Source organism: Schistocerca americana, chromosome 11 (assembly GCF_021461395.2).
Source record: "Schistocerca americana isolate TAMUIC-IGC-003095 chromosome 11, iqSchAmer2.1, whole genome shotgun sequence".
Classification (NCBI taxonomy): Eukaryota; Metazoa; Arthropoda; class Insecta; order Orthoptera; family Acrididae; genus Schistocerca; species Schistocerca americana.
The window spans coordinates 175362492-175388031 of NC_060129.1; the positions used below are offsets into that span (position 1 = coordinate 175362492).

A 25540-nucleotide genomic window follows, 5' to 3' on the forward strand; every position below is an offset into this window, starting at 1 on the left:
AGTGTTAAGCTTTAAATGAGATTCAAACACTCTGTCATTTAAGAAATTCAAAGTACGTTCACACACATAACATAATTCACATTGTGTAAAATAAAATGTACTTTGAAAGTAATGCTTTTCAAACCACCAATTACAATATTTTCCCACGATTGTCAGAATACATCATTTCAGCAGTTGTCAGAGAGCCCTAAAAAACGGTGTTACTGTACACGCGCAGCTACGATGATGAAGGTAGCCCATATGTTCATACATATAAAGCTTTATGAGATCTTACATTACATCATAAACGAAACAGGACATCAGAGGATACTCCAACAGCATCGGAATTTCGTAAACTATACTAAAATGCATGATTCGGCTTAAAGGGTACATTCGTATGTCCAGATTAACAAAGAAGTAGGCCCCAACCTGATATTAAGCTTTTTGGGTGTTGTTTTTGGGATGCAATTTTTTTTTTTTTTTTTTTTTTTTTTTTTTTTTTTAGTATTGTTATTATCTAATGTTTAGTTCTTTATTATGGCATAATGCCATACATCCCAGAAGATAAAAACATGCACTTGAAATTCTGCAAACAGTTGACAATAGCATATACTGTTTCAAATAAATTGACTGCCTCTGTGGAAAAGATTTTAATTAAAATCATTTTTTTACCAAATCAACAAAATAACTACATTGTTCTGCAAGGCAAGTAATGCCTGACTTCCAAAATCCTGGAAAAAAATGAAATCAGAAAACTGAAACTAATAACATATTTTAGCTTTCCATATTTATGTGAATGTATTTTAATCCACTTTATAGCTCCTGGCCACAGAAATAGGTTTTGCTTTCATTTGGCTTGAGAGCTGTAAATGAAGAGGAAACAACAAAATCACCAAATGTAAACACGGTTCACGTGGAGACTACTACTCACCCCACTACAACTCAAGACTGCTCTGTGCATGTGCGAGTCTGGCAACTTGGGTGCGCCAGAAAATGTTTTCCGGTTAGCATCTGGCTGTCTGCTGCTACTGCTGATACAGCAAGTGGAAGAAGGTACTGCTCATACACGACACTACTGCTCACATGCGCATACGCCCACTGGTACCTACTCAAACTAACCTAATGTAAACCGTTTGTGACGTCACGCTTGCCGAAAGCAGTTTGTTGTTACAAAGTATTGCATAGTCTTCGTCCTAAAGCCTTTGATACATTTTGCTGTTGGCAGCCGCTTGTGTGTGCACTGTGTTTTGTTGTCCTAAATGGTGCATTTACTCTGTAACTTAGGTTTTATTTTGTTTTTTCCCTCGTTTATGTTTCATTGCTGCAGTAATATTTTGCAGTAGTGGGCTAAAGTAAAATTCATTGTTATAGTATCAGTTCTTACCAGTCAAAACCACAAAAATTTAACTGAAAACTAAAACAATGAAAATTCCAAGATTTATCCCAGATTTCCCAGTTGTCCTGGGGCGTATACACCCTGCTGTAAGAAACATGCCACAACTCAGTGTGTAGGTAGCTTCAGATAAACATTTTGTCCCAATGAATTGCTAAGGTGCTGGGAGGCAACGGAGCACTTAATGAGTCAGAGATGATCATGAACTTGTTCAGTCCAAGAAAAGAAGCAGGAGTCCACTGAACTGGAGAGATTACGTGATACCCATGATTTGGAAACATATTAAATGCTAAAAGATGTTGCGTGGAATCTGCTGAAAAGGATGTGTGGTGAACAGTTAATCAAAGTAATCTTCAGATACAGTGTTATTGCATGAGGTAGACCAAAAGCATTTTGATCTTATATCTAATTCCAACCATCAGACCGCCAGTTTCAACTATGCTCAGGTATCCACAAGGAATGGCAACTCACGTAAGGTCTTTCTCAAGACGCAGCATCTCCTGCTTGTAGAGGTCCTCTTCCCTACTAAGACGCAGCTTCTCAGCATCGCCACCTGCTGCCCAAACTTCTTCCCCACCTGACAACAGCATTGCTCTGCCAAAAAAAGGAGATAATTTTATTGCTCTGGCACAAGAAACAAGAGGATATGTTATGCATACAACAACACCACTTGCCACAGAAACCACTGTAACAAAGAAAGAGGAGAGCAATTTCAATATAAATCACACTTTTCAATTAACTGAAGCTTTCAATAGCACTTCATAAACACAAACCCAAACTGTCACTTTTCAATGTAACCTAGCCCTCCGACTATGTTACAAATCATTGTCTCGTATCTTAAGATTTTGTATTCACATTTGTTGGTTTTGCCAACTTACAATCAAATTGTCAATTTTCAACTTAACTACATCTTGACTTATGCTGCAGATCAGTCTGCCGCCACAACTTAGATCCCAAAACAGTATAGACACAAAAAGATATAGTCACTTTTATTTTCACACACATCACATTCTGACACGGCAAAGCCTCCATTCAGTATCAGTAGCTTCAGCTGAGCCACATTTTCATAAAAATACAAACAACAGAAGGATTCAGTCGCACTTTAATTTTGCTTTTTAATACTATAAACACTTTAATTTTGCTTATTAATACTAAACCAATCAGTCTAACCACAGTCCACAATAATGAATGTTCTCTGTGGCAATTAAAAGTTGTCCTGGAAGCAATTAATTTTAGGAGTGCAATGTGAATCAGCTCTTGGTCCAATGTTTTCTTGCATGCCAATATATCTTGTCAGTTCTATTAAATCATCTTTAGGCAGGTCAGTGACCTCCAGCTTCACTCAAGTACCTGACCAGAAGATATCAATACTGCCTTTGTTCACAATAGGAAATCACAAGTAATTTTAGTATCCCATCTAAAATAAATTACCCGATTGCGCAAAAAAACTGCCTCCCATTCTTGTCAACGGTATCACAACAGCACATTGGAAAATGGTGAAGAACTTGGGTGTATTCACTGGGCAGGTAACACCTTCACCACGTGCAGGAAGAATTCCCTTCCCTTCCCTACATTCCCTTCAGAAGTTTGGGAACATCTTTCCGCAGGATGTGAAAAATGAAGTTGTGCACTCACTCATTCTTCCATGGTTGTGATGTAAACCAACACAGTACACATAGTGTAAACTCTAAACAGTTAAAAGTAACAACAAATGTTTGTGTGAATTACACTGCAACATTATCATCTGATTAAAATTACTGGAGCAAGAGCTCAATGTCATTCTCAAACTGTTTGTTGTCATCAGACTGCCACAGCAATTGGTCAGATCAACTTCAATTCCTTCCCCGACTTTTTTCCTTCATTTATTGGAATCCTGAATCATGAGTCATCCCCTGTTATTTCACATTTCATTGGTCATGATAACCACACCAAAAAGAACACACACATAACAACGGTAATGGAATATGCATGTTTCACACACAGCACAAAACGCAATTCGACATCACATATGCAATTATTATCATCATCATTATAGAGATAATCCTATGTTAAGTAAGCTATATTAGATAAGCTTCGTAAGATCGTAAGACATTGCATGAGGTTGAACTTTTTGAAGGTAGCAAATCATTATTGCGATTAGTTCTGGATAGTGACGAATATAGTGGCCTGGTGTAGTGGTCAAGATATTTGCCTCTCGTGCTGGTGATTGTGGTTTCGAATCTCATCAGACACTTTCAAATTTTTTATTTTTTGTCTTATCAAAATGATTGATTACTATTTTTATTCAGTGAATTGGCTTAAATGTATTTTTTTATTTCTAATACTTTGCCGAGTCATTTTTATCATCATACGGACTTTTTTATTTGTCCTTATTTTTTCTTCCTGTAATTCTTTTTCACTTGGAATCCTTCTGTGTCATCTATAACCTGTAACCAAGTGCCGAACAGGGCTGTTCATTGGTTATTAAAGTGGCAGCACATGTAGCCCATGTGAGGAGAGTTTCAGGTAATTAATGAAAGTGAGAACCTTTTATCACTGGATCTGAAATTTTTGTCTTGTGTTTGTTTGTGGAGGTTAGCTTTAACAGTGAGCATTATTAACAGTCGTGCTGCAGATTGCTGACCATCGTTTTCTCTGATACATTGCACATCACTAGGTTTTGGTTAGGCTAGTGTGAATTTCAATTCAGGGCTTCAAAATGTGTCACCCGCCACAGTTCAGTCACTGGTCACTGAAGTTCAGCTGCTGACAGAGCATCTCCATATCCCATCATACCTCGCTTCTAGCACTGATCCGCATTACACATTTTAAGCAATAGCAATTATGAAGTGATCCACCACATATAAGTGTCACTTATAACCGAGCAGTAGATGTAGCTGACGTAGCAACACTGTACTGGCAAGTGATAGAAATCAACTAACAAGTAATTATAATCAGGCTATAGTCTAATCATTTCAGTACTTCATACAGCCAGACCAGTTAATGATAGCAATACACTACCTGTATTTTACTAGCTCCCTCAGTGCACGTGTACCCCAGTATCTCACATGAGAGATTAAGTACCTATAACCTCATGGTTATCACAACATGACATCTCACATACCTACTGCCCATGTTTCAGTTGCATGTTCTGCCCATCTGTGCCCGTGGGTGCCAAGCTGTCACTCTGTGGACACTTAACCGGAAACAGACTGCTCTAATTTATAAATCAGTGCTAGGCATTCATTTGCATAAAGGAACTGAAGAACATTTTTTCAATAATTGCTCAATTTTTCAAAATACAAAAAATATACTTCAATCTGGATTTGGATTTTCCCCAAATAGTAACCAAGTGGCCTCTCCTCTACCAGATTCTCTCAAAAAACTTGAGGCGTCTCAGCCAGAAATTGGTACATATTAAATTGATTTATTTTGTGACTCCTGTACCAGTCAAAATAAAAATAGAGTAATGATGACCACACCAATGAGGAAAGCAGAAAATTTAATAAGCTGGTAATTTATTTCAATAGAATGAACAAGGATATATCACTGCTTGTGTGTGTGTGTGTTGTCTAATTCCAATGAAGTGCTTTTTGGCCAGTCTGTTCCTGTTTTCCATTCCTCCTAAGAGAATGTACGGAAAATGGCTCATTCTTCTTAGCTGTCCATAAATAGGAGAAGAGAGAGGAAGAATCAATACAGACTGATTTCACCAATAAAAGCTGTTCAATCCACACCTTATCTTGATGAAAGTGTCCCGGATCGTCTCACGCACTGAATGGGCCTGTGCTTGGGACATGCGTCTCAGGTTGCGCACCTCCTGGCGGAGGTCCTTTGCTTTCTTCTGCAATCCACGTAACTGGTTGTACATCTCTGGCGTCAGCTGCAGATCGGCTGTGGCAGTAAAATGCAAGTTATATATCACCTTGAAACATCAAGAAATAATGTTACAGCAGGCATTAATATGATCAGCAGAAAAGACAATCTGCAGCAGACACTAATATTATCAGCAGAAGAGCAAAACCCCAAACATTAAAGCCTACTTTAAAAATATTCAAACAGGCTCTAGGAAAAATTTAGGCCTCTCATATATTTACTTCATAGTCTGCTCTTGTGTATTAAGTTCCCATGATAATTTGCAGGATCCATCTGATGTTTTTGGGGATATGTAATCCTCTTCTTTTTCTTCATGGAGTCAGCTTGTTATTCTGGAATTGGCAACTTTAATCATATAAGATAGCAGATGCCGTTCCTGTCATCACCTCCTGCCCTTCCCCTTCCTGCACAGAAATTTTGTACCCCCAACTGCCTGTGTCTTAATGTTTTCAGAATGTTTGTGAGTCATGTAACAGAAATGGGACATAGCAGCCTGGCATTCACCTAATCAGAGAAACGGCCTAAAAACCACATCTAGGATGGCCAGCATACTGGCCCTCGTTGGTTCAGTGCAGTGAGTGCTCATTCCAGTTAGCAAAAATATTGTCTATACTGAGGTCAAATTTGAATGTGACAGTGAATTTATCAGGTTATACATAACAGGTCTAGGTGAAATCAAGTCCCCCCCCAGCTACCCAATTCCATTGTGACAGTTTTAGGGTCATTCAAAGAAAGTCTATAGTCAGTAATCAGTCAGTTATCTGGTTCCGAGATACATGAATGGCCTGGAGACTTCTTAAGTAATATAACACAGTACGTTGTCCTCGACAGTGAGTGTTCATCAGAGACACGGTATTATCATGACTGCCCAGTGAAATCGGACCACTATTACATTCAATATGCATAAATGATATGGTGGACAGGGTGGGCAGTAATCTGCAGCTGTTTGTTAATGGCACAGATGTGAAAGGGAAGGTTTATTGTTAAGTGACTGTAGAAGGAGGCAATACAGCTCACGACAAAATTTCTAGCTGGTGTGATGAATGGCAGCTAGCTCTGAATGTGGAAAAATGTAAGGCAATGCCAACAAGTAGAAAGAACAAACCTGTAATGTTCAGATACAGAATTATTAGTGTCCTGCTGGACACAGTCAAGTTGTTTCTGGCCGTAACATTGCAAAGCGACATGAAATGCAATGAGTGGTTCTTTATTACAAGAATTTTAGGAAAGAGTGGTTCACCTGTAAACTGTTCGAGTGTTTGGGGTCTGTCCCAAGCTGGACTGAAGGAAGACATCAAAGCATCTCAGAAGTGGGCTGCTACATTTGTTACTGGTAGGTTCGAACAACACGTAAGTGTTACAGTGAACTCAAATGGAGGGAAGGCAACATTCTTTTCACAGAACACTATTGAAAAATTTAAAGAAACGGCATTTGGAGCTGACTGCAGAACGATTCTACTGCCACCAACATACATTTTGTATAAGGACCATGAAGATAAGATAAGAGAACTTAGGGCTCTGGCCTTCAGACAATTGTTTTTCTCTGGTTCTCTTTGCAAGAGGAAGAGGAAAGGGAATGACTAGTAGTGGTACAGAGTAACCTACACCATGCACTGTATGGTGGCTTAAGGAGTATGTATGCAGATGTAGATGTTAATCCACCAGGCGAATTCGATCCGGAGCTGACGCACATCCCCAAACTCTGGAGCAAGGTGTTAACGTGCAAGGCTATCCAGGTAGGTTTTACAAAAATGTAATTGCATACGAGGTGCTAATGCAGTTTATTCTACAACATGATTCCACTGTCTAGAGTCCTTATCAAATAAGGACGACAACAAACGTTGAACGAACACAGAGACACATTGCTAGTCATAACAGGGCAATATAGGAAATGAGAAAGCATAACAAAAATGTGCAGCAAAATTAACTGGGAGAAAGGTAGGTGTTCTCTCTACATCCTGTAAGATAAATTCAGAGAGGTAGTAACCCGTGGCATTGCCTGAAGATCGAGGTACCATGACAAAGTAAAAAATATGAGAGACGTCGGATAGACACGACCTCAAGAATTTCTTTACATTACAGTTGCTTGAGACTGACTTACGTCACAGCGGAGTGCTGCTCAGGCCCACTCTGCAGTCATCACCAAAGACAACGGCAGCTTGTAAGGTAACAGGGGATAATATGGAGCTCTTTCAAGTAGTTCATAATTTGAATTTAAAGCACAGCAGCAGAGATAGTATGCTGGGCAAAGCAGACCGGAAAGTACTTGTTTTGTGTTTTGATGGGCATTGTAGTTCCGTTGCATAGTGTTTTGGTTTTCTTTTAATTGCAATGAATTATACAAGTGTGGTGATAAATGTGTAAAATTATATAATGTATTTGGATTTAAGTATTTAAATATTATAAAATATTGTAAATGAATTGTGGCCATGTTTAGGGAATATTTTGACTAATGTGGTGTCATGTGACCCGACTCAGGACTGTGGATATGAGCGGGAAAATAGGGTCTTTGTTCGTTGTCCGTTGTGGTGGCATGTTGGGAGCGGAAAAGTGCCGCGAGTGCAAGCATGGACGCCAGTGTATGCAAAGGAACAAAGTGAAAGTGTGTGGGTGTGAGACAAACAGTGTAGGAATTGCACCGATTATTATTTGTGAACTTAAAAATGCATGGCCACAAAGTTAAAGTGTTTCTTTTGAATAAATAAGTTTCACTCTGAATGTGTATAATTCAATTCACTGCTGTTAAAAAGCTAGCCAATATCTGACTCGATAATAGGGGCGCAAATGCAACCGTTCACTACCAACCCCCTTTGCAGATGAGCCACGTGAAAAATAGGTAGTAACGAGCCCGAGTTCAGTTGCAATTGGGGGCTCGTCCGGGTTAGGACTTTCTTCTCTATTCCATAGTATTTCGAAATCGGGTGTCCGTCCGATGGTTAGAATTTGAACAGTCAGTGTGGGGGCTCTGAGCTAAATCAGTGCATTAGCAGTAGCGGAGTGTTTGTGCTGGACGAGATACGCGTTGCCCCTTGGATACGCCGATATAAGGCCACCATGATTGTGAGGCAGTCATTTACACAGTCTGATGAGTTGACCACGTGTTGCCATGGGTAAAACCGCCGTTCGTGCTGTGTCTACGTGTTCCCGCGGGTAAAACAGTCGTCCGTGCCGTGTCCACGTGTCGCCGCGGGAAAAAACCGTCGTCTGTGCCGTGCCCGTGTGTTGCTACGGGTAAAGCAGTCGAAGCTGTTGTATCCATGTGCTGCTATGATCAATGCCGTCGTCCGTGCCACCGACAAACAATGCTGCCAGGGGCCCACGCAACGTGTTCTCGATCCTGATCGAGTTTGCTGCATGTCCACGCCGCCGACTACGATTCATTGCATAGCTGTACTGCGGAGCTCACTGCAGACATCGCGTAACACGAGGATATAAAAGATAAATACAGCCAGCAGCTACATTGCAAAATTGTGCCCTTTCATTAGCCATGGCCGAGGAGATGTGTGAATCTCAAAGTGAAGGCGAATCAGTGGATGTTAGGAGTAACTGTAGTAGCCCTAGCATGCCAAAAGAAATAGGCTGGATGCCAGGAAGTGACCTGAGTACATTTTTTGTAAAACTTACTAGTAAATTAGGAGAAATAGACTCAAAAATAGGGAATATAAAAACTGCAATATTTGGAGAAATGGATTCGAAAATAGGGGATATGGAATAGAGGCTAAGTGATACAATAAAGACAGTGAGTGAAAAATTTGATGTCTATCGGAAATAGTATGGAGAATTGTGGAAAAGGTGAGGAGAGGGTTATTCAGTGTGATGTAAAGGCTAATATGAGTGGTGTATTTGACAATGTGGGAAATGCTGGTCAATTACCTACTGATACTGTTACGGTGCTTGTGGGTGCAGGTGTTAACTGTGGTAGTGATAATGACTTCAATGTGGATATGGAAATGTGTAATGATATGGAGAATGTTGCTGTAGGTTGCCCAGAAGATAAAATTGAAACCTATGTTTCTTAACTGATGAGGATGCAAGCCTGAAAGATGTTAATTGTGAATGGTTAGGAAAGGAGGAGGCTGATTGTAATTTGAGTGATTGGGTGTCCTATGCAAAATTACACAATGCTTTGATGCCTGAAGAATGGGGTAAAATAAAATTTAAAATTGCCAGAAAATTGGAAGAATTAAGTGAAGAAGAGAATGTTGAGTTTGCTATTAAGGATCTGTTTGAAGGGGATACTGATGTATGTTTTGGAGAAAGATCTAAAGATATTTGCATTATGCAAGAGGAAAGCAGGTGTGAAGTAGAAAGAGATTTATTACAAGAATCAGGGCTGAACAGAGTAGAAACAGAGGTGATACAGCCAATAATTGATATAAATGTGGGAAGAATTACAGATATTGCATTATTAGACTCTGGCTCAAGTTTATCTGCAATTTCTGAATCTTTCTGGCAGCAAATTGAAGGTTTAGGATTAATAGAATTACCAGTTACAGGAGTCAAAATTAAGACAGCAACTGGGACATGTAGCAAGCCCATCAGCAGAGAAGTATTACTGGAAAAAATAGCTAGTAAACGAGCCCGTGTTCAGTTGCTAGCTTCTCACTACAGAGCCAGCAGTGCAAGAGTTGTATTGTACAGAACTATGTATCAAGTTCATAGTCTGTTGTACAATGAGACAACAGACTCTTATTCTGTACTGTATCAAGTGATAAATTAGTGTTCAGTGCCATATACCTAGACAGTCCGGTGGACATGGATTGTTTCAAAGTATTTCATCTTGTTCAAATTGTAATTACGTGATCAATTATTTTCAATGTTTTGAAGTATCCGCTCGGCCTCCTCCAGATTTAAATCTAAGAATCCACCAGAGTGCCAATGATTTATTTTTTCATCTGGCACAATGCAATTGAGGGAAACTGCGCACTAATTCTGTTACCACCATCATAAATCACACATAGATCATGAAAATGAGAACAGAGAAATGATGCTGCATAGAGAGGCATACACCATCTGGTCAGTACCTGGACACACCTATGTAATGCAGAACTGACAACTAGATGCTTCTATAAATGGAGGCTGGGAGTATTGTGTTGTCAGTAGACAAGCAGTAATAGTCAAATGGTTCCATCAGGAGAACTCAGGGACTTTAAACATGGAGTAGTCATTGGATCTCATCTGAGAAACAAATTCATTAGATACATTTAAACACTTCTAAAGCTGCCCAAGTCAACTGTTGGTAATGTGACAGTGAAGTGGAAACATTACGGAACAACTACACCTAAACTGAGACCAGGTAGTCCTCATGCACTGAGGGGTGGGGACCGTCAAGCACTGTGGAAGGGATCACTCCTGTCTGTGGGGAGCTAACAAGAATGGGATATAATAGTCGAGTAGCTCCCCATAAACCACGTACTTCTGTAGTCAGTGCTAAGTGACACTTACACTGATGTAAAGCGTGACACCACTTGATAGTGGAGGACTGGAAAAGTGTGATTTGGGTTGATAGATCATAGATAGAGAATGTTACCTGCCATCATGCGTAGTGCTAACAGTGAAGCACGGACAAGCTGGTGTTACGATATTAGGGTGTTGTACCCTTATTGCGCTTAAGGAAATATTAAATGAACAGGTTTCACAGCACTGTGTACTGCTCACAGTTGACAAATAGTTAGGGATAATGTCTGTTTGTACAAGCATGACAATGAACCCTATCATAAAGGAGCACCTCTGAAGCAATGGTTTGTGGACAATAAGATTCCTGAAATGAACTAGCCTGCCCAGAGTATCGACCTAAGCCAATGGAACACTTTTGATACAAGTTAAAATATCGACTTTGCTCCAGACTTGTGTGCAACATCCCTACCATTTCTGTCTTGACCCTTGACGAAGGATGGACTGCCTTTCCTCCACATATATTCACTCATCCCACTGTAAGATTTCCCAGCCACATATATTCACTCATTTCACTGAAAGATTTCCCAGCAGAGTACAAGCCATTGTAAAATGAAGAACAGATACCCTATTTATTAATGTCCTGTAATAGGTGTCCAGATACTTTTGATAAGACAGTGTATTTCGAGAATGATGGGAGACCTCAAGGGGATCCTCCTTTCAATGTGTTACTGTTTGTCATTATTATATCTATTTTTGTCTCCCTTTGTTTCAAAATAAAAGGATTCCTGTCATCCAGGGGTCCAAATGATCTGTCCTTCCTGTTTAACCTTTCCCAATCTCTCCCCCTCTCCTCCTCCCAACAAGGAAACTACTGGTTCTGAAAGCTAGGAACAGGGTTCATTCCTGGGTCCATTCCTGTTCTTACCATACATACGTAAAAGTCCTCCCAATGACTTTATAGGCCTGTTCAAAAACTGCAATGTTAGTACTGTACTACATTTGGTAATAGCTGAAGCGGATACTAGAGAGGAAAGTAAAGTATCTGCTTCACAAAATTTGGCATCCCCACCAACTATAATCACCTACTGTCACATCTTTTCCTTGTACTCAGTTGACAGGATTCTTAGGCCATCAGCAAAGTAGTGTTTATGCCTCAGCACCCACCTGCCTTTCTTTGAGACTCAATACTACCTCACCAGTGAATATGAGCGGCCCACAGAGGTTGCAGTTGAACATACAAGCACAATGTTGTCTCATAAAGCATGCTGTGTTGTCCCACAACACATCAGTCAGAAGTATAGTGGGGTGGACACGCAGACAAGAAAAAAAAAAATTCCCGAGTTTCCCATTTAAAAATACACTCTTTTGTGGGTTAAAAACATTTTTTTCCATGTTAAATGACAATATACAATACTGGCTATTAAAATTGCTACACCAACAAGATGACATGCTACAGACGCGAAATTTAACCGACAAGAAGAAGATGCTGTGATATGCAAATGATTAGCTTTTCAAAGCATTCACACAAGGTTGGCGCCAGTGGTGACACCTACAACGGCTTACATGAGGAAAGTTTCCAACCGATTTCTCAAACACAAATAGCAGTTGATTGGCGTTGCTTAGTGAAATGTTGTTGTGATGCCTCATGTAAGGAGGAGAAATACGTACCATCATGTTTCCGACTTTGGTAAAGGTCGGATTGCAACCTATCGCAATTGCGGTTTATCGTATCATGACATTGCTGCTCGCATTGGTCGAGATCCAATGACAGTTAGCAGAATATGGAATTGGTGGGTTCAGGGGGGTAATACGGAACCCCGTGCTGGATCCCAACGGCCTCGTATCACTAGCAGCCGAGATGACAGGCATCTTATCCACATGGCTGTAACGCATCATGCAGCCAAGTCTCGATCCCACAGTCAACAGATGGGGACGTTTGCAAGACAACAACCATCTGCACGAACAGTTCGACGACGTTTGCAGCAGCACGGACTATCAGCTCAGAGACCACGTCTGTGGTTACCCTTGACGCTGCATCACAGACAGTAGCGCCCGCGATGGTGTACTCGACGATGAACCTGGGTGCACGAATGCTAAAACGTCATTTTTTTGGATGAATCCAGGTTCTGTTTAGAGCATCATGATGGTTGCATCCGTGTTTGGCGACATCACGGTAAACGCACATTGGAAGCGTGTATTCGTCATCGCCAAACTGTCGTATCACCCGGTATGATGGTATGGGGTGCCATTGGTTACACATCTCGGTCACCTCTTGTTCGCATTGACGGCACTTTGAACAGTGGACGTTACATTTCACACGTGTTATGACCCGTGGCTCTACCCTTCATTCGATCCCTGCAAAACCCTACATTTCAGCAGGATAATGACCGACCGCATGTTGCAGGTCCTGTACGGGCCTTTCTGGATACAGAAAATGTTTGACTGCTGCCCTGGCCACCACATTCTCCAGATCTCTCACCAATTGAAAACGTCTGATCAATGGTGGTCACGCAACTGGTTCGTCACAATACGCCAGTCACTACTCTCGATGAACTGTAGTATCACGTTGAAGCTGCATGGGCAGCTGTACCTGCACAGGCCATCCAAGCTCTATTTGACTCAGTGCCCAGACGTATCAAGGCCGTTAGTATGGCCAGAAGTGGTTGTTCTGGGTACTGATTTCTCAGGATCTATGCACCCAAATTGCGTGAAAATGTAATCACATGTCAGTTCTAATATAATATATTTGTCCAATGAATACCCATTAATCATCTGCATTTCTTCTTGGTGTAGCAATTTTAATGGCAAGTAGTGTGCTATCCCTCAGACCTGTTGAAACTTTTCAATCCTTAGAATTGTAAAGATTTTATATGCCGATGTAGAACTTCTTAACACTTTAGGAAACAAAAAATGTGCTATGGAAAGATCTTTGCTGTGTGGCAAGATTTAAGCTGCGTATTTTTGTATAATGAAAGTATAAACACGAAATCGTTTTTTAGTGTATGTTACCCTTTAAGATCCTATATTCTTTTCCTCAACCTATTAGAAATGTAAATAGTTGTGACATCACTCTCATTGAATGCAGTTTGTTGTTAGAAAGTATTACATAGTCTTTGTTTTAAATTGATTGACACATTTTGCTGTCAGTAGATGGTTGTGTGTGCAATGTGTTCTGTTGTTGTAAGTGATGCATTTTCTTTGCAACTTAAGTTTTATTCAGTGTTATTCTCTCATTTATCTTTCATTGCTGCAGTACTGTTCTGCAGAAGAGGGATAAAGCAAAATCCTTTGATAGAGTATCAGTTCTTAGTTACTGCTGCAGTATTATTCTGCAGTGGCAGACTAAAGTAAAGTTCTTTGCTACAGTAACACCCAGAATTCTTAAAAATTCCTGCGATTTTCCCCGATTTTTTTCGGATGAAAAAATTCCTGCATTTTTCCAGGGAGTATATATGATCCATTGATTTACTATGATGAGGTGCTGGGAAAAATGCTTCTCACTTGTGCAGATGAGAAAATGTTGGACAGATAATCTGATGTTCCTCTTTCAGCCATTACTTTTGTTACTCCACAGTACAATCAAGGGCCCAAAGCTCGACTACGGGGTGTTCCAAACCTTTAAGGCCAAAATTATAATCACTGTTGAAGATCTTAAACCAAGTATTCTGTAATTACACTCCTGGAAATTGAAATAAGAACACCGTGAATTCATTATCCCAGGAAGGGGAAACTTTATTGACACATTCCTGGGGTCAGATACATCACATGATCATACTGACAGAACCACAGGCACATAGACACAGGCAACAGAGCATGCACAATGTCGGCACTAGTACAGTGTATATCCACCTTTCGCAGCAATGCAGGCTGCTATTCTCCCATGGAGACGATCGTAGAGATGCTGGATGTAGTCCTGTGGAACGGCTTGCCATGCCATTTCCACCTGGCGCCTCAGTTGGACCAGCGTTCGTGCTGGACGTACAGACCGCGTGAGACGACGCTTCATCCAGTCCCAAACATGCTCAATGGGGGACTGATCCGGAGATCTTGCTGGCCAGGGTAGTTGACTTACACCTTCTAGAGCACGTTGGGTGGCACGGGATACATGCGGACGTGCATTGTCCTGTTGGAACAGCAAGTTCCCTTGCCGGTCTAGGAATGGTAGAACGATGGGTTCGATGACGGTTTGGATGTACCGTGCACTATTCAGTGTCCCCTCGACGATCACCAGTGGTGTACGGCCAGTGTAGGAGATCGCTCCCCACACCATGATGCCGGGTGTTGGCCCTGTGTGCCTCGGTCGTATGCAGTCCTGATTGTGGCGCTCACCTGCACGGCGCCAAACACGCATACGACCATCATTGGCACCAAGGCAGAAGCGACTCTCATCGCTGAAGACGACACGTCTCCATTCGTCCCTCCATTCACGCCTGTCGCGTCACCACTGGAGGCGGGCTGCACGATGTTGGGGCGTGAGCGGAAGACGGCCTAACGGTGTGCGGGACCGTAGCCCAGCTTCATGGAGACGGTTGCGAATGGTCCTCGCCGATACCCCAGGAGCAACAGTGTCCCTAATTTGCTGGGAAGTGGCGGTGCGGTCCCCTACGGCACTGCGTAGGATCCTACGGTCTTGGCGTGCATCCGTGCGTCGCTGCGGTCCGGTCCCAGGTCGACGGGCACGTGCACCTTCCGCCGACCACTGGCGACAACATCGATGTACTGTGGAGACCTCACGCCCCACGTGTTGAGCAATTCGGCGGTACGTCCACCCGGCCTCCCGCATGCCCACTATACGCCCTCGCTCAAAGTCCGTCAACTGCACATACGGTTCACGTCCACGCTGTCGCGGCATGCTACCAGTGTTAAAGACTGCGATGGAGCTCCGTATGCCACGGCAAACTGGCTGACACTGACGGCGGCGGTGCACAAATGCTGCGCAGCTAGCGCCATTCGACGGCCAACACCGCGGTTCCTGGTGTGTCCGCTGTGCCGTGCGTGTGATCATTGCTTGTACAGCCCTCTCGCAGTGTCCGGAGCAAGTATGGTGGGTCTGACACACTGGTGTCAATGTGTTCTTTTTCCATTTCCAGGAGTGTAAAAATGGAATATACAATACAATGTGACTTCTACAGTATTAATTTATTTTTTAACCAATTTTTGGTTTATGAGGCCATAATCCAATTTTAATCGACTACTGTCATCCAAAAAAGGTACAATATTCATGAACAACATCGCAAAAATCTTACACATCATCAAGAGTGAGATATGAACACAAAGTAAATGTAATATTTGACAGTATAGTGGTATTGCAATTAACATATTAAACAGTAAATAAACATCAAGGGAACGAGGAAAACATTAACATGAAACCTTGCACAAACAGTGCCTGTATACCAATTTAAATTAAACTGAATTAAATTAAGAATTGGGGAGAAGAGGAGTTTGTGGCACATCTTGACCAGAAGAAGGGATCGGTTGGTAGGACATGTTCTGAGGCATCAATGGATTACCAATTTAGTACTGGAGGGCAGTGTGGAGGGTAAAAATTGTAGAGGGAGACCAAGAGAAGAATACACTAAGCAGATTCAGAAGGATGTAGGTTGCAGTAGGTACTGGGAGATGAAGAAGCTTGCACAGGATAGAGTAGCATGGAGAGCTGCATCAAACCAGTCTCAGGACTGAAGACCACAACAACAACAACAACAACGACAAATTAAGAACTATAATAAATAAAATGGGTGCAAGACAAGAGTACTGAAGAATATCTTGAATAAGTACAAGTGGAAGATGGATCAATATGTCTTATGTACAGAAGATGTACATACTGTGAAACATCAGAATATGGATAGCACATAGACAATCACAACAAGATAAATAATTACAGGAAAAAATTGAGGAACAAATGGAAGAGACGGTATGGGAGTATTGGAAAACTTTGAAGATCAAATGATGTATAGAATGGTGGAAGTACTGAGCCGTTTTTGGTCATTTAATAATAAATCAGGACTGTGGGCCGGCTGTCTGTTGATTTCTACGGCTTCCAACAGATTAAGTTTTTGGTCTTTGTTTGCCCAGTGGAGGTCATTGGACTTGCCAGTAGCTATGGCCATCATTCTCTACATGCTTAGAAAATGTACTTCTACAACTTCCAGCTCCATTCATGCTCAGTAGAAGAGCATTTGAGCATTCAATGTCTGCCACATACAGAATAATGCTACAACCTCTTCAAAGGGCATACCTACTGTTAAACAATTCTGAACATTTAACTGAAGGATTTTTCACATATCAGGCATTGTGAGAGTCATTTTCCAAACATTCAACCATATTTGAGGCAAAAATATTCAATAAACTTAATGATAATACTGCTCACTTCCTGTGAAATTTTAACAGATTTTTTAAAAAAAACAAAAGGTACATGAGACCCACATATAAGTGATCACATAAATTATGGTTGATATTTGATGGAAGTGATCACTTGTGCAACATTTCACAATTAAGTATAACAATAAACACTTCTTAGCTATTACAAGAAAAATTTACATATTTGAGATAAATGGGTAGCATCTATTACTTGTCACAAGAACTATACCTATCCACACACACACACACACACACACACACACACACACACACACACACACACAAGCTGATTACCCGGTGTTGCCTGGTTGTGTGTTTATTCCAATCTTCTGTTAGTCCATCTCCTCCTGCCCCCACTCTCTGTACATCTCCGCCTACTCCTCTCACTGCTCATCTCTTGGTCCCTTCCCTCTCTGTCAATCTGTTCCTTCCCCACTACCCACCTGCTATTCCCCCCTCTGTCCATTTCCTCCTTCCCACTCTTTGCCTGTCCATATCCACCTCCTCCCTTCTCTCTCCACATTATCACACTCACCTCAGTATGAGGCTGATGCTTCTTACACCTAGTATTTCATCCCAGACTGTAACTAATATGTATACCAAATATGATTTAAATCATTCCAAGGGTTAAGATGAGCTTTGTACCCATGGTTTTGCTTGCACACAAGCATCAAATGCATTTTACACATATTTAAGGTACTTCATATGTACTTATACACATATTTCACTTGTATGTCTAGCGACTTTTGCCCTACAGTTTCATTTTCATGCAGCGCAATGTTTATGATGTCATACCTCGTGGTCTATGGCTGTACAATGATATAATTTTGCAAACACATCCAGCGGTGTATGTAGCTATTGTCAGGAAAATGTACTGAGAATAGAATTACTACCAAAAAAGTAATAAATCAAAACGTCAAGCACAATGTGACAGTTTTTTCTCGCATCTCAGTATTTCACATCGTATCTCCTGAACTGTGTGTCGTACAATGGTACATTTTTGTATGTACATTCAACAGCAAGTTGTATACTGCCTGCAAAAACTTTGCATGTAGAGGGAGTAGTTAATCGTCTTGCATGATGTGGTATTTTTTCACACATTTAGTGTTTATGACATATCTCCAGAACTAAGCTTCATACAATTAAATAATTTTTCTGGTACATTCTGTAGTATATGTGAATACTGTCTGCAAAATGTGTCACATATACAGTTAGTAGTAAAGAAGTATTAAGTTAAAATGTTATGCTCCATTTGGCAGTTTTACTGCACGAACAGCGAAATGAAGTATGAAATAAAATTTTCTCTTTTCATCATCTTATGGAGGTTGTAATTTTCAAATAACGTGTAAAGTCTGTTGCAACTCTCTGCATCTCTAAGTGCTCTCATTCTCCAGTACCATTGGCTACACCACTTTTTCACCCCCACCTCTTTTGATAGGTGGATGGTTCTTGCCCGACAGTGATTCTTTTCACTTAGTAAATGATGTGTGTACTAAGTTTGGCTGAAATTGGTCCAGTGGTTTAGGAGGAGATACGGAACATACGTATATAAGCATATATATATTATATATATATATAATTTTTCCCACGTGGAATGTTTCCCTCTATATATATATATATATATATATATATATATATATATATATATATATATATATATATATATATATATAGCCAATTTTATAAGTTGTATGCTTCAGAACTATTAAGCATTTCCAAAAAAAAAATTAAAAAAGGAAAGGCAGCAACAAACAAGAAAAGGTACAGATGACAAACAAATAAATATTGTAATATTATTCCCAAATTGGATCACAAATTGCAGGAAAAGTTCGAAGCAATGAGCACGATAAGAAAGCCTGTCCTCCTCTTTGTGTGTTTGTGTGTGTGTGTGTGTGTGTGTGTGCGCGCGCGTGCGCGCTTGAAGCCCCATTTTCATCAGTGCGAACAGGAATAAATGTAAGTGGACAAACATTTAGAAAACAATGCACCAGTATACATTATTACTAACGTCTGTCAGTGAGCGAATGATTGCAGTGGAAGGAATGGAAGAGAACCTGACAGAATAAGCATCAAAGCATGCGAACAATGTATTGCTGTTTTTCTTATGCTTATGTCACCAGCATATAGGTTTCATTCGATACCACATTATAGTGCCGTGCAGGTAAGAAGGTAAGTGGTGAGGCAATGCACAGTCTCAAGTAATAGTGTACCACATAATGCTACAACCCACAGTATCATTTGCCACATCATCCTGCAGCATGGCCTTTGGAGTGCATGTAGAACATGTAACTTTGATTTTTATCTTAGTTTAAATATGGTGAGGTTACTAGTCACTATAGGGTTCATTATCAGTGGCACAAAGCGAACACAACACGTATTACATTAAGAAGTTTTATAGTGATATATTTCCAAGCATATAAACTGCTTTAGGTGTAGTCAGAAGCAGTGGCTCGGTGTAACGCTTATCCCAGCATTGCCAGTCACCACAGAAGTCATCAGTTGAAGCATGAGACCTGCGATAAAATCAGAAAGCACATCGGTGCCACCACAAAGTATTTTCCATCCCTCTCTGTGCAGAACACAATAATGCAGTCCTCATCTTGCATGCACATTACTACAGTATGTTGTGATGCAACATTATGATACTCAGATGGGATTATTTTGTATCATTTGATTTACAGTTCCAAGCTTCCTTATCCTTGTTCCAAGACTACACGTATGTTGGTAGACAACTTTGCCGCCTGCTCACTGCAACTGTGTGGAAAGCTGCGAATCAGGGCACTACCTAACAATAATGTCAGTCCAAGAAAGGCATCGCTTATACTTTGGTTCTTAACAATGTAACAGTTAGACTAACTTCTGAACTTGCGCCTTTTTGTTGTTGTCTTCAGTCCTGAGGCTGGTTTGATGCAGCTCTCCATGCTACTCTATCCTGTGCAAGCTCCTTCATCTCTCAGTACTTACTGCAACCTACATCCTTCTGAATCTGCTTAGTGTATTCATCTCTTGGTCTCCCTCTACGATTTTTACCCTCCATGCTGCCCTCCAATGCTAAATTCGTGATCCCTTGATGCCTCAGAACATGTCCTACCAACCGATCCCTTCTTCTGGTCAAGTTGTGCCACAAACTCCTCTTCTCCCCAATTCTATTCAATACCTCCTCATTAGTTATGTGATCTACCCATCTAATCTTCAGCATTCTTCTGTAGCACCACATTTCGAAAGCTTCTATTCTCTTCTTGTCCAAACTATTTATCGCCGTGTTTCACTTCCATACATGGCTACACTCCATACAAATACTTTCAGAAACGACTTCCTGACACTTAAATCTATACTCGATGTTAACAAATTTCTGGTCTTCAGAAATGCTTTCCTTGCCATTGCCAGTCTACATTTTATATCCTCTCTACTTCGACCATCATCAGTTATTTTGCTCCCCAAATAGCAAAACTCCTTTACTATTTTAAGTGTCTCATTTCCTAATCTAATTCCCTCAGCATCACCCGACTTAATTCGACTACATTCCATTTTCCTCGTTTTGCTTTTGTTGATGTTCATCTTATATCCTCCTTTCAAGACACTGTCCATTCCGTTCAACTGCTCTTCCAGGTCCTTTGCTGTCTCTGACAGAATTACAATGTCATCGGCGAACCTCAAAGTTTTTATTTCTTCTCCATGGACTTTAATACCTACTCCAAATTTTTCTTTTGTTTCCTTTACTGCTTGCTCAATATATGGATTGAATAGCATCAGGGACAGGCTACAACCCTGTCTCACTCCCTTCCCAACCGCTGCTTCCCTTTCATGCCCCTCGATTCTTATAACTGCCATCTGGTTTCTTTACAAATTGTAAATAGCCTTTCGCTCCCTGTGTTATACCCCTGCCACCTTCAGAATTTGAAAGAGAGTATTCCAGTCAACATTGTCAAAAGCTTTCTCTAAGTCCACAAATGCTAGAAATGTAGGTTTGCCTTTCCTTAATCTATTTTCTAAGATAAGTTGTAGGGTCAGTATTGCCTCACGTGTTCCAACATTTCTGCAGAATCCAAACTGATCTTCGCCGAGGTCGGCTTCTACCAGTTTTTCCATTCGTCTGTAAAGAATTCGCGTTAGTGTTTTGCAGCTGTGACTTATTAAACTGATAGTTCGGTAATTTTCACATCTGTCAACACCTGCTTTCTTTGGGATTGGAATTATTATATTCTTCTTGAAGTCTGAGGGTATTTCGCCTGTCTCATGCATCTTGCTCACCAGATGATAAGAGTTTTGTCAGGACTGGCTCTCCCAAGACCGTCAGTAGTTCCAATGGAATGTTGTCTACTCCCGGGGCCTTGTTTCGACTCAGGTCTTTCAGTGCTCTGTCAAACTCTTCACGCAGTATCGTATCTCCCATTTCATCTTCATCTACATCCTCTTCCATTTTTTTTACTTTGTCCTATGTGAAGCAAGCAAGTAATACATTTATCTTGTTCAAATGTCAAACTGAGGAAGCTAACCATCATTTGCACTCTCACTCTTCTCGACCCCTTACCACCTGCTTAATGTGCTGCAGAGCCCTTGAATCCCACAACCGCTTGTGATATCCCTATTCACTGATTAGCAACACTGCATTGAAGGGCACTCCATTTCTCACACATTTCAGTTTTAATACCAAGGGAAGTTTATGTGAGAAAATAAAAATAAATAAATAAGTAGACTGTGTGTTTCCTTTAAAAGCAGACTTTGGAAAATAAATTAAACCACAGCAGCACAGTGTTACATGAAATAACAGTCAATTAAATTTTACACTATAAAATATCTTAATTACTTTACACTGATCAATGTGTCTTCAGAGGAGTGACATGTATCTGAAACTCCAGGGCATCTTTAATTTCTCCTGTGTAATACGAGGCATATTCGAAAAGTAATGGTCGTTTGATATAAGTTGTCACCTCAGAACAATGTTGTACAAATGCAGTGCCATCTACTGACTGTTTACATTCACTGGAATGTGGATGAAGGCAACAACAATGCCTACAAAACTGTTGCTGCCCCCAGTTTTGGTGTTGTACCACTGGCTTTTTTTTTTTTTTTTAATGAGGTGACACCAAAGTTTGAAGGTATTTTTGCATAAGGATATGGCACACAGCTCTTCAAACACTGTCTCACATCAACTTACTATCAATGGGACAACAAATTCCCTCAGGAAAATGACAGTGTGGCTGTGGGGAACCCACTTCATGCAGTTATAGTGAATTTCTATTCGAAAAATTTGAAGAACTAGTCCTTCAGATGACCAAGTAAGCTGTTCGTGACAGTTCTACCATGTATCAAGGGAAAAACCCTGAATTCATTAATTTTTAAATGATGTTAATTCTAATATAAAGCTTAATACATAGTAAAATATGGAAAATGAGAAAGAATGTCATATTTCACTTCCGGATGTACTTGTACTCAGAAAACTTGGTGGAACTTTAGGGAACAAAGTTTGCAGTAAGTCCACTCATACAAATAGATACAATACCTTCACAAAAATTCAACTCACAAAAGAGAAGTGGTCCAAAAATCAGTGGATCAGGCTAAAAGATTTTGTGAATGACAGTACATGGAGAAAGAAATTGTTAGTTTAAGAACTACTTTCAGAAGAAATGGATACTCTGACAAAGAGATAAACAGAGCACTACATCCTAAATGGTTTCAAACTTCTAGTGAAAAAGAACCAATTAAAGGGAAAGTGTTCCTTCAATTCATAAAAGGAGCGCAGATCACGACAGCAGAAGACTAGGAAGAAAAGAGCACTGTGTAAGTACACAAAAAATTGCATGGATATTCAACACTGTAAAAGACCTACGCCCATCGCTTGCCACAACAAGAGTATATGAAGACCCTTGCACATGCGGTCAAGTTATGCCAGGTGTCCCTCCTTAGAGTTGTCATGTGCATTTTCTCTGGTGTTTTGACAAATATTTGCAATTTTGTTTTTGCATTATGTAGCTGGAGTCAGCCCAAACAATTACTACTTGTTACATCTTTCATGTGATGCATGGTGTCAACACAAAGCGTTGGTTTGTTTCCCCTTGCAAACGAAGTTATTTTTAAATCAGAATTTTATGTGCTCACTCGACAGAGCACTCGAAAACTAATCTAGTCTGATGTTTGTTTTATTGATATGTATTAATGGGGACAGTAAAACATGAAGAATAAGCAGCTGCTCAATAGCACTGCATGCTTGGTGGCAGCAGTTAGTGCAGGCCATGGGGACGCTGTTGCAGCTTGGGTACTGGTTATTCTTCAAGTTTTACTGTCCTTGTCAATATGTATCGATAAAATGTCTCCAGGGGACTCGCACCTAGTGAGTACGTGGCTGGCAACCACGTGACTCCGAGCTGAGCCCTGGCATTGATTCCACTTACTTATGCCAGGCTCCTCACTTTTATCTTTCCTGTCTGGCCATCCTCAGCCAACTCTTGTTTTTTCCAACCCTGATGCTACTAGTTTTCGAGGGCTAGGGGTCTTTCTTTTCCCAATCCTATACTTCCTCTGGTACCAGGCAGCAGCAGGCACCAGTATCGAATTGATGCACAGAGCAAATGATGCTTCAGATGGATCAAGATCGAAGACTCATGGGCGAAACCAACCATAGTCTGGTTCTTCGGCCATGATACTGCAACGTGGAAAGGAAATGGAAAGACTACCACATTATTATATTTCCTGAATGTTGGAAGACGGAGGATAATGATGGCATTTCCTGGAGTAAAATATTCCGGGGATAATCTAATCCCCCATTCGGGTCTCCGGTGGGGAGTATTTCAGGTGGTATCATCAAAAGAGATGAACATTTTAATTTCAGGATTGGAACATGGAACGTGAGAACACTTCAAAGAGCAGGAAAACTGGAAAATCTGAAGAGAGAAATGGACAAATGTGAAGTGAACATAATGGGTTTAAGTGAAGTGAGGTGGACAGATAGTGGTGAAATAGTATCAGGTAATTACACAATGTTTTGTTCTGGTGGTAAAAGTTTTGAACGTGGTGTAGCAATAGTGATGGGAAATGAATTAGTGCAAAGTGTGAATAAAGTCATATGTCATAGTGACCATTTAATGCTTGTGAAAATAAGTACAAAACCAGTAGACATTCTAATAGTCCAAGTGTACATGCCAACATCAGATCACGATGATGAAGAAGCGAAGAAAATGTATGATGAAATAGAAGACATCATTCAGTCCGAAGGAACAGGAAAAGTAAATACCAGAATCATGGGTGACTGGAATAGTGTGGTTGGACAAGGCAATGAAGCAAACATTGTTGGACAGTATGGATTAGCAAAAAGAAACAACAGAGGAGGAATGCTAGTGGAATTCTGTCACCGAAATAATTTGGTAGTGATGAACACTTGGTTCAAGAAAAGGAAAAGTAAACTGTACACATGGAAGAGCCCAGGAGATATGAACAGATATCAGATAGACTACATACTCGTCAAACAGAGGTTTAGGGGCAGTGTGAAGGACTATGCCAGCTGCCAACATCAACTCGGATCACAACCTTTTGGTTGCAGATATCAGCACAAGGCTGAAGAAGATCCAACAGCATGGGAGGGGAAAACAGAGATGGGACTTGGAAAAGCTAAGAGAGAAAAACATGGCAGTAAGAGAATCGCTAGAGAAAAAATTTAACAAAGTGAGACACAAAAATACAAGTGCAAATGCGGAAGATCAGTTGCAAAATGTTAAAATGGTTTTGTTAAATACTCTGAAGAGTGAAGTTGGGAGGGAAACAAAGAGTGTGAGAAAACCCTGGATCACCCATGAGATGCTGGAGAAGATGGAGGAAAGTGTAAAAATGTTAATGAAGAAGAATACAGAACACTTAACAAGGCTCTCAAGGGGGAAACAGACAAGGCGAAGGAAAAGTACTTAGAAGAAATGTGTGACGAAATAAAAGAACAACAAAGAAGAAGAAGGTACGACCTCATGTACCAGAAAACAAAGGAACTGGGAGGAAGAGAGAACAAAAGTGTGAGGACGTTCGGAATAGAAGATTCTAGAGGACAAGTAGTGACTGAACAAGTGGAAGTGCTGAAAACATGGGAAGAATATATAAGGAAACTATATGATACAGAACATCACCCAGATGACATCGACGTAGAGCCAGAGGAAGCTGTTGATGAAGATGAAAAAGGGCCCAGTATACTGACAAGGGAAGTAGAGAAGGCGATAAAGGGCATGAAGAGTAGGAAAGCTACAGGGGATGACGGGAAACCAGTGGATTTGCTTAAAGAAATCGGAAATGAAAGTTTGAAAGTTCTGACACAACTCATAAACAAAATCTAAAATCTATGAAACTGGAGAACGGTCTGAAGACTTTTTGGATGTCACAGTGGTTACTCTTGAGAAGAAAAAGCAAGCCAAGAAGTGTAGTGATTATAGAACAATTAGTCTGATATCGCATGTGGCAAAGATCATTGCAAGAATACTAAATAGACAGTTGGAAAACAAAATTGAAGAAGTGATAGGAGAAGACCATTTGGCTTCAGGAAAGGAAAAGGAACCAGAGACACCATTGGCACGATGAGGA

General features: G+C 40.6%; 1 protein-coding gene across 1 annotated transcript in view; it reads right to left on the minus strand.

Moving 5' to 3' along the window:
• Positions 1-25540, minus strand: part of LOC124554135 (coiled-coil domain-containing protein AGAP005037-like) — a 252543-nt gene that overhangs the window by 95046 nt on the left and 131957 nt on the right. The window contains exons 8-9 of the mRNA XM_047128201.1: positions 5089-5245; positions 1844-1966 (exon numbers count right to left, since the gene is read on the minus strand). Coding sequence (XP_046984157.1) covers positions 1844-1966; positions 5089-5245 — 280 coding nt within the window. The remainder of the gene's footprint in view (positions 1-1843; positions 1967-5088; positions 5246-25540) is intronic.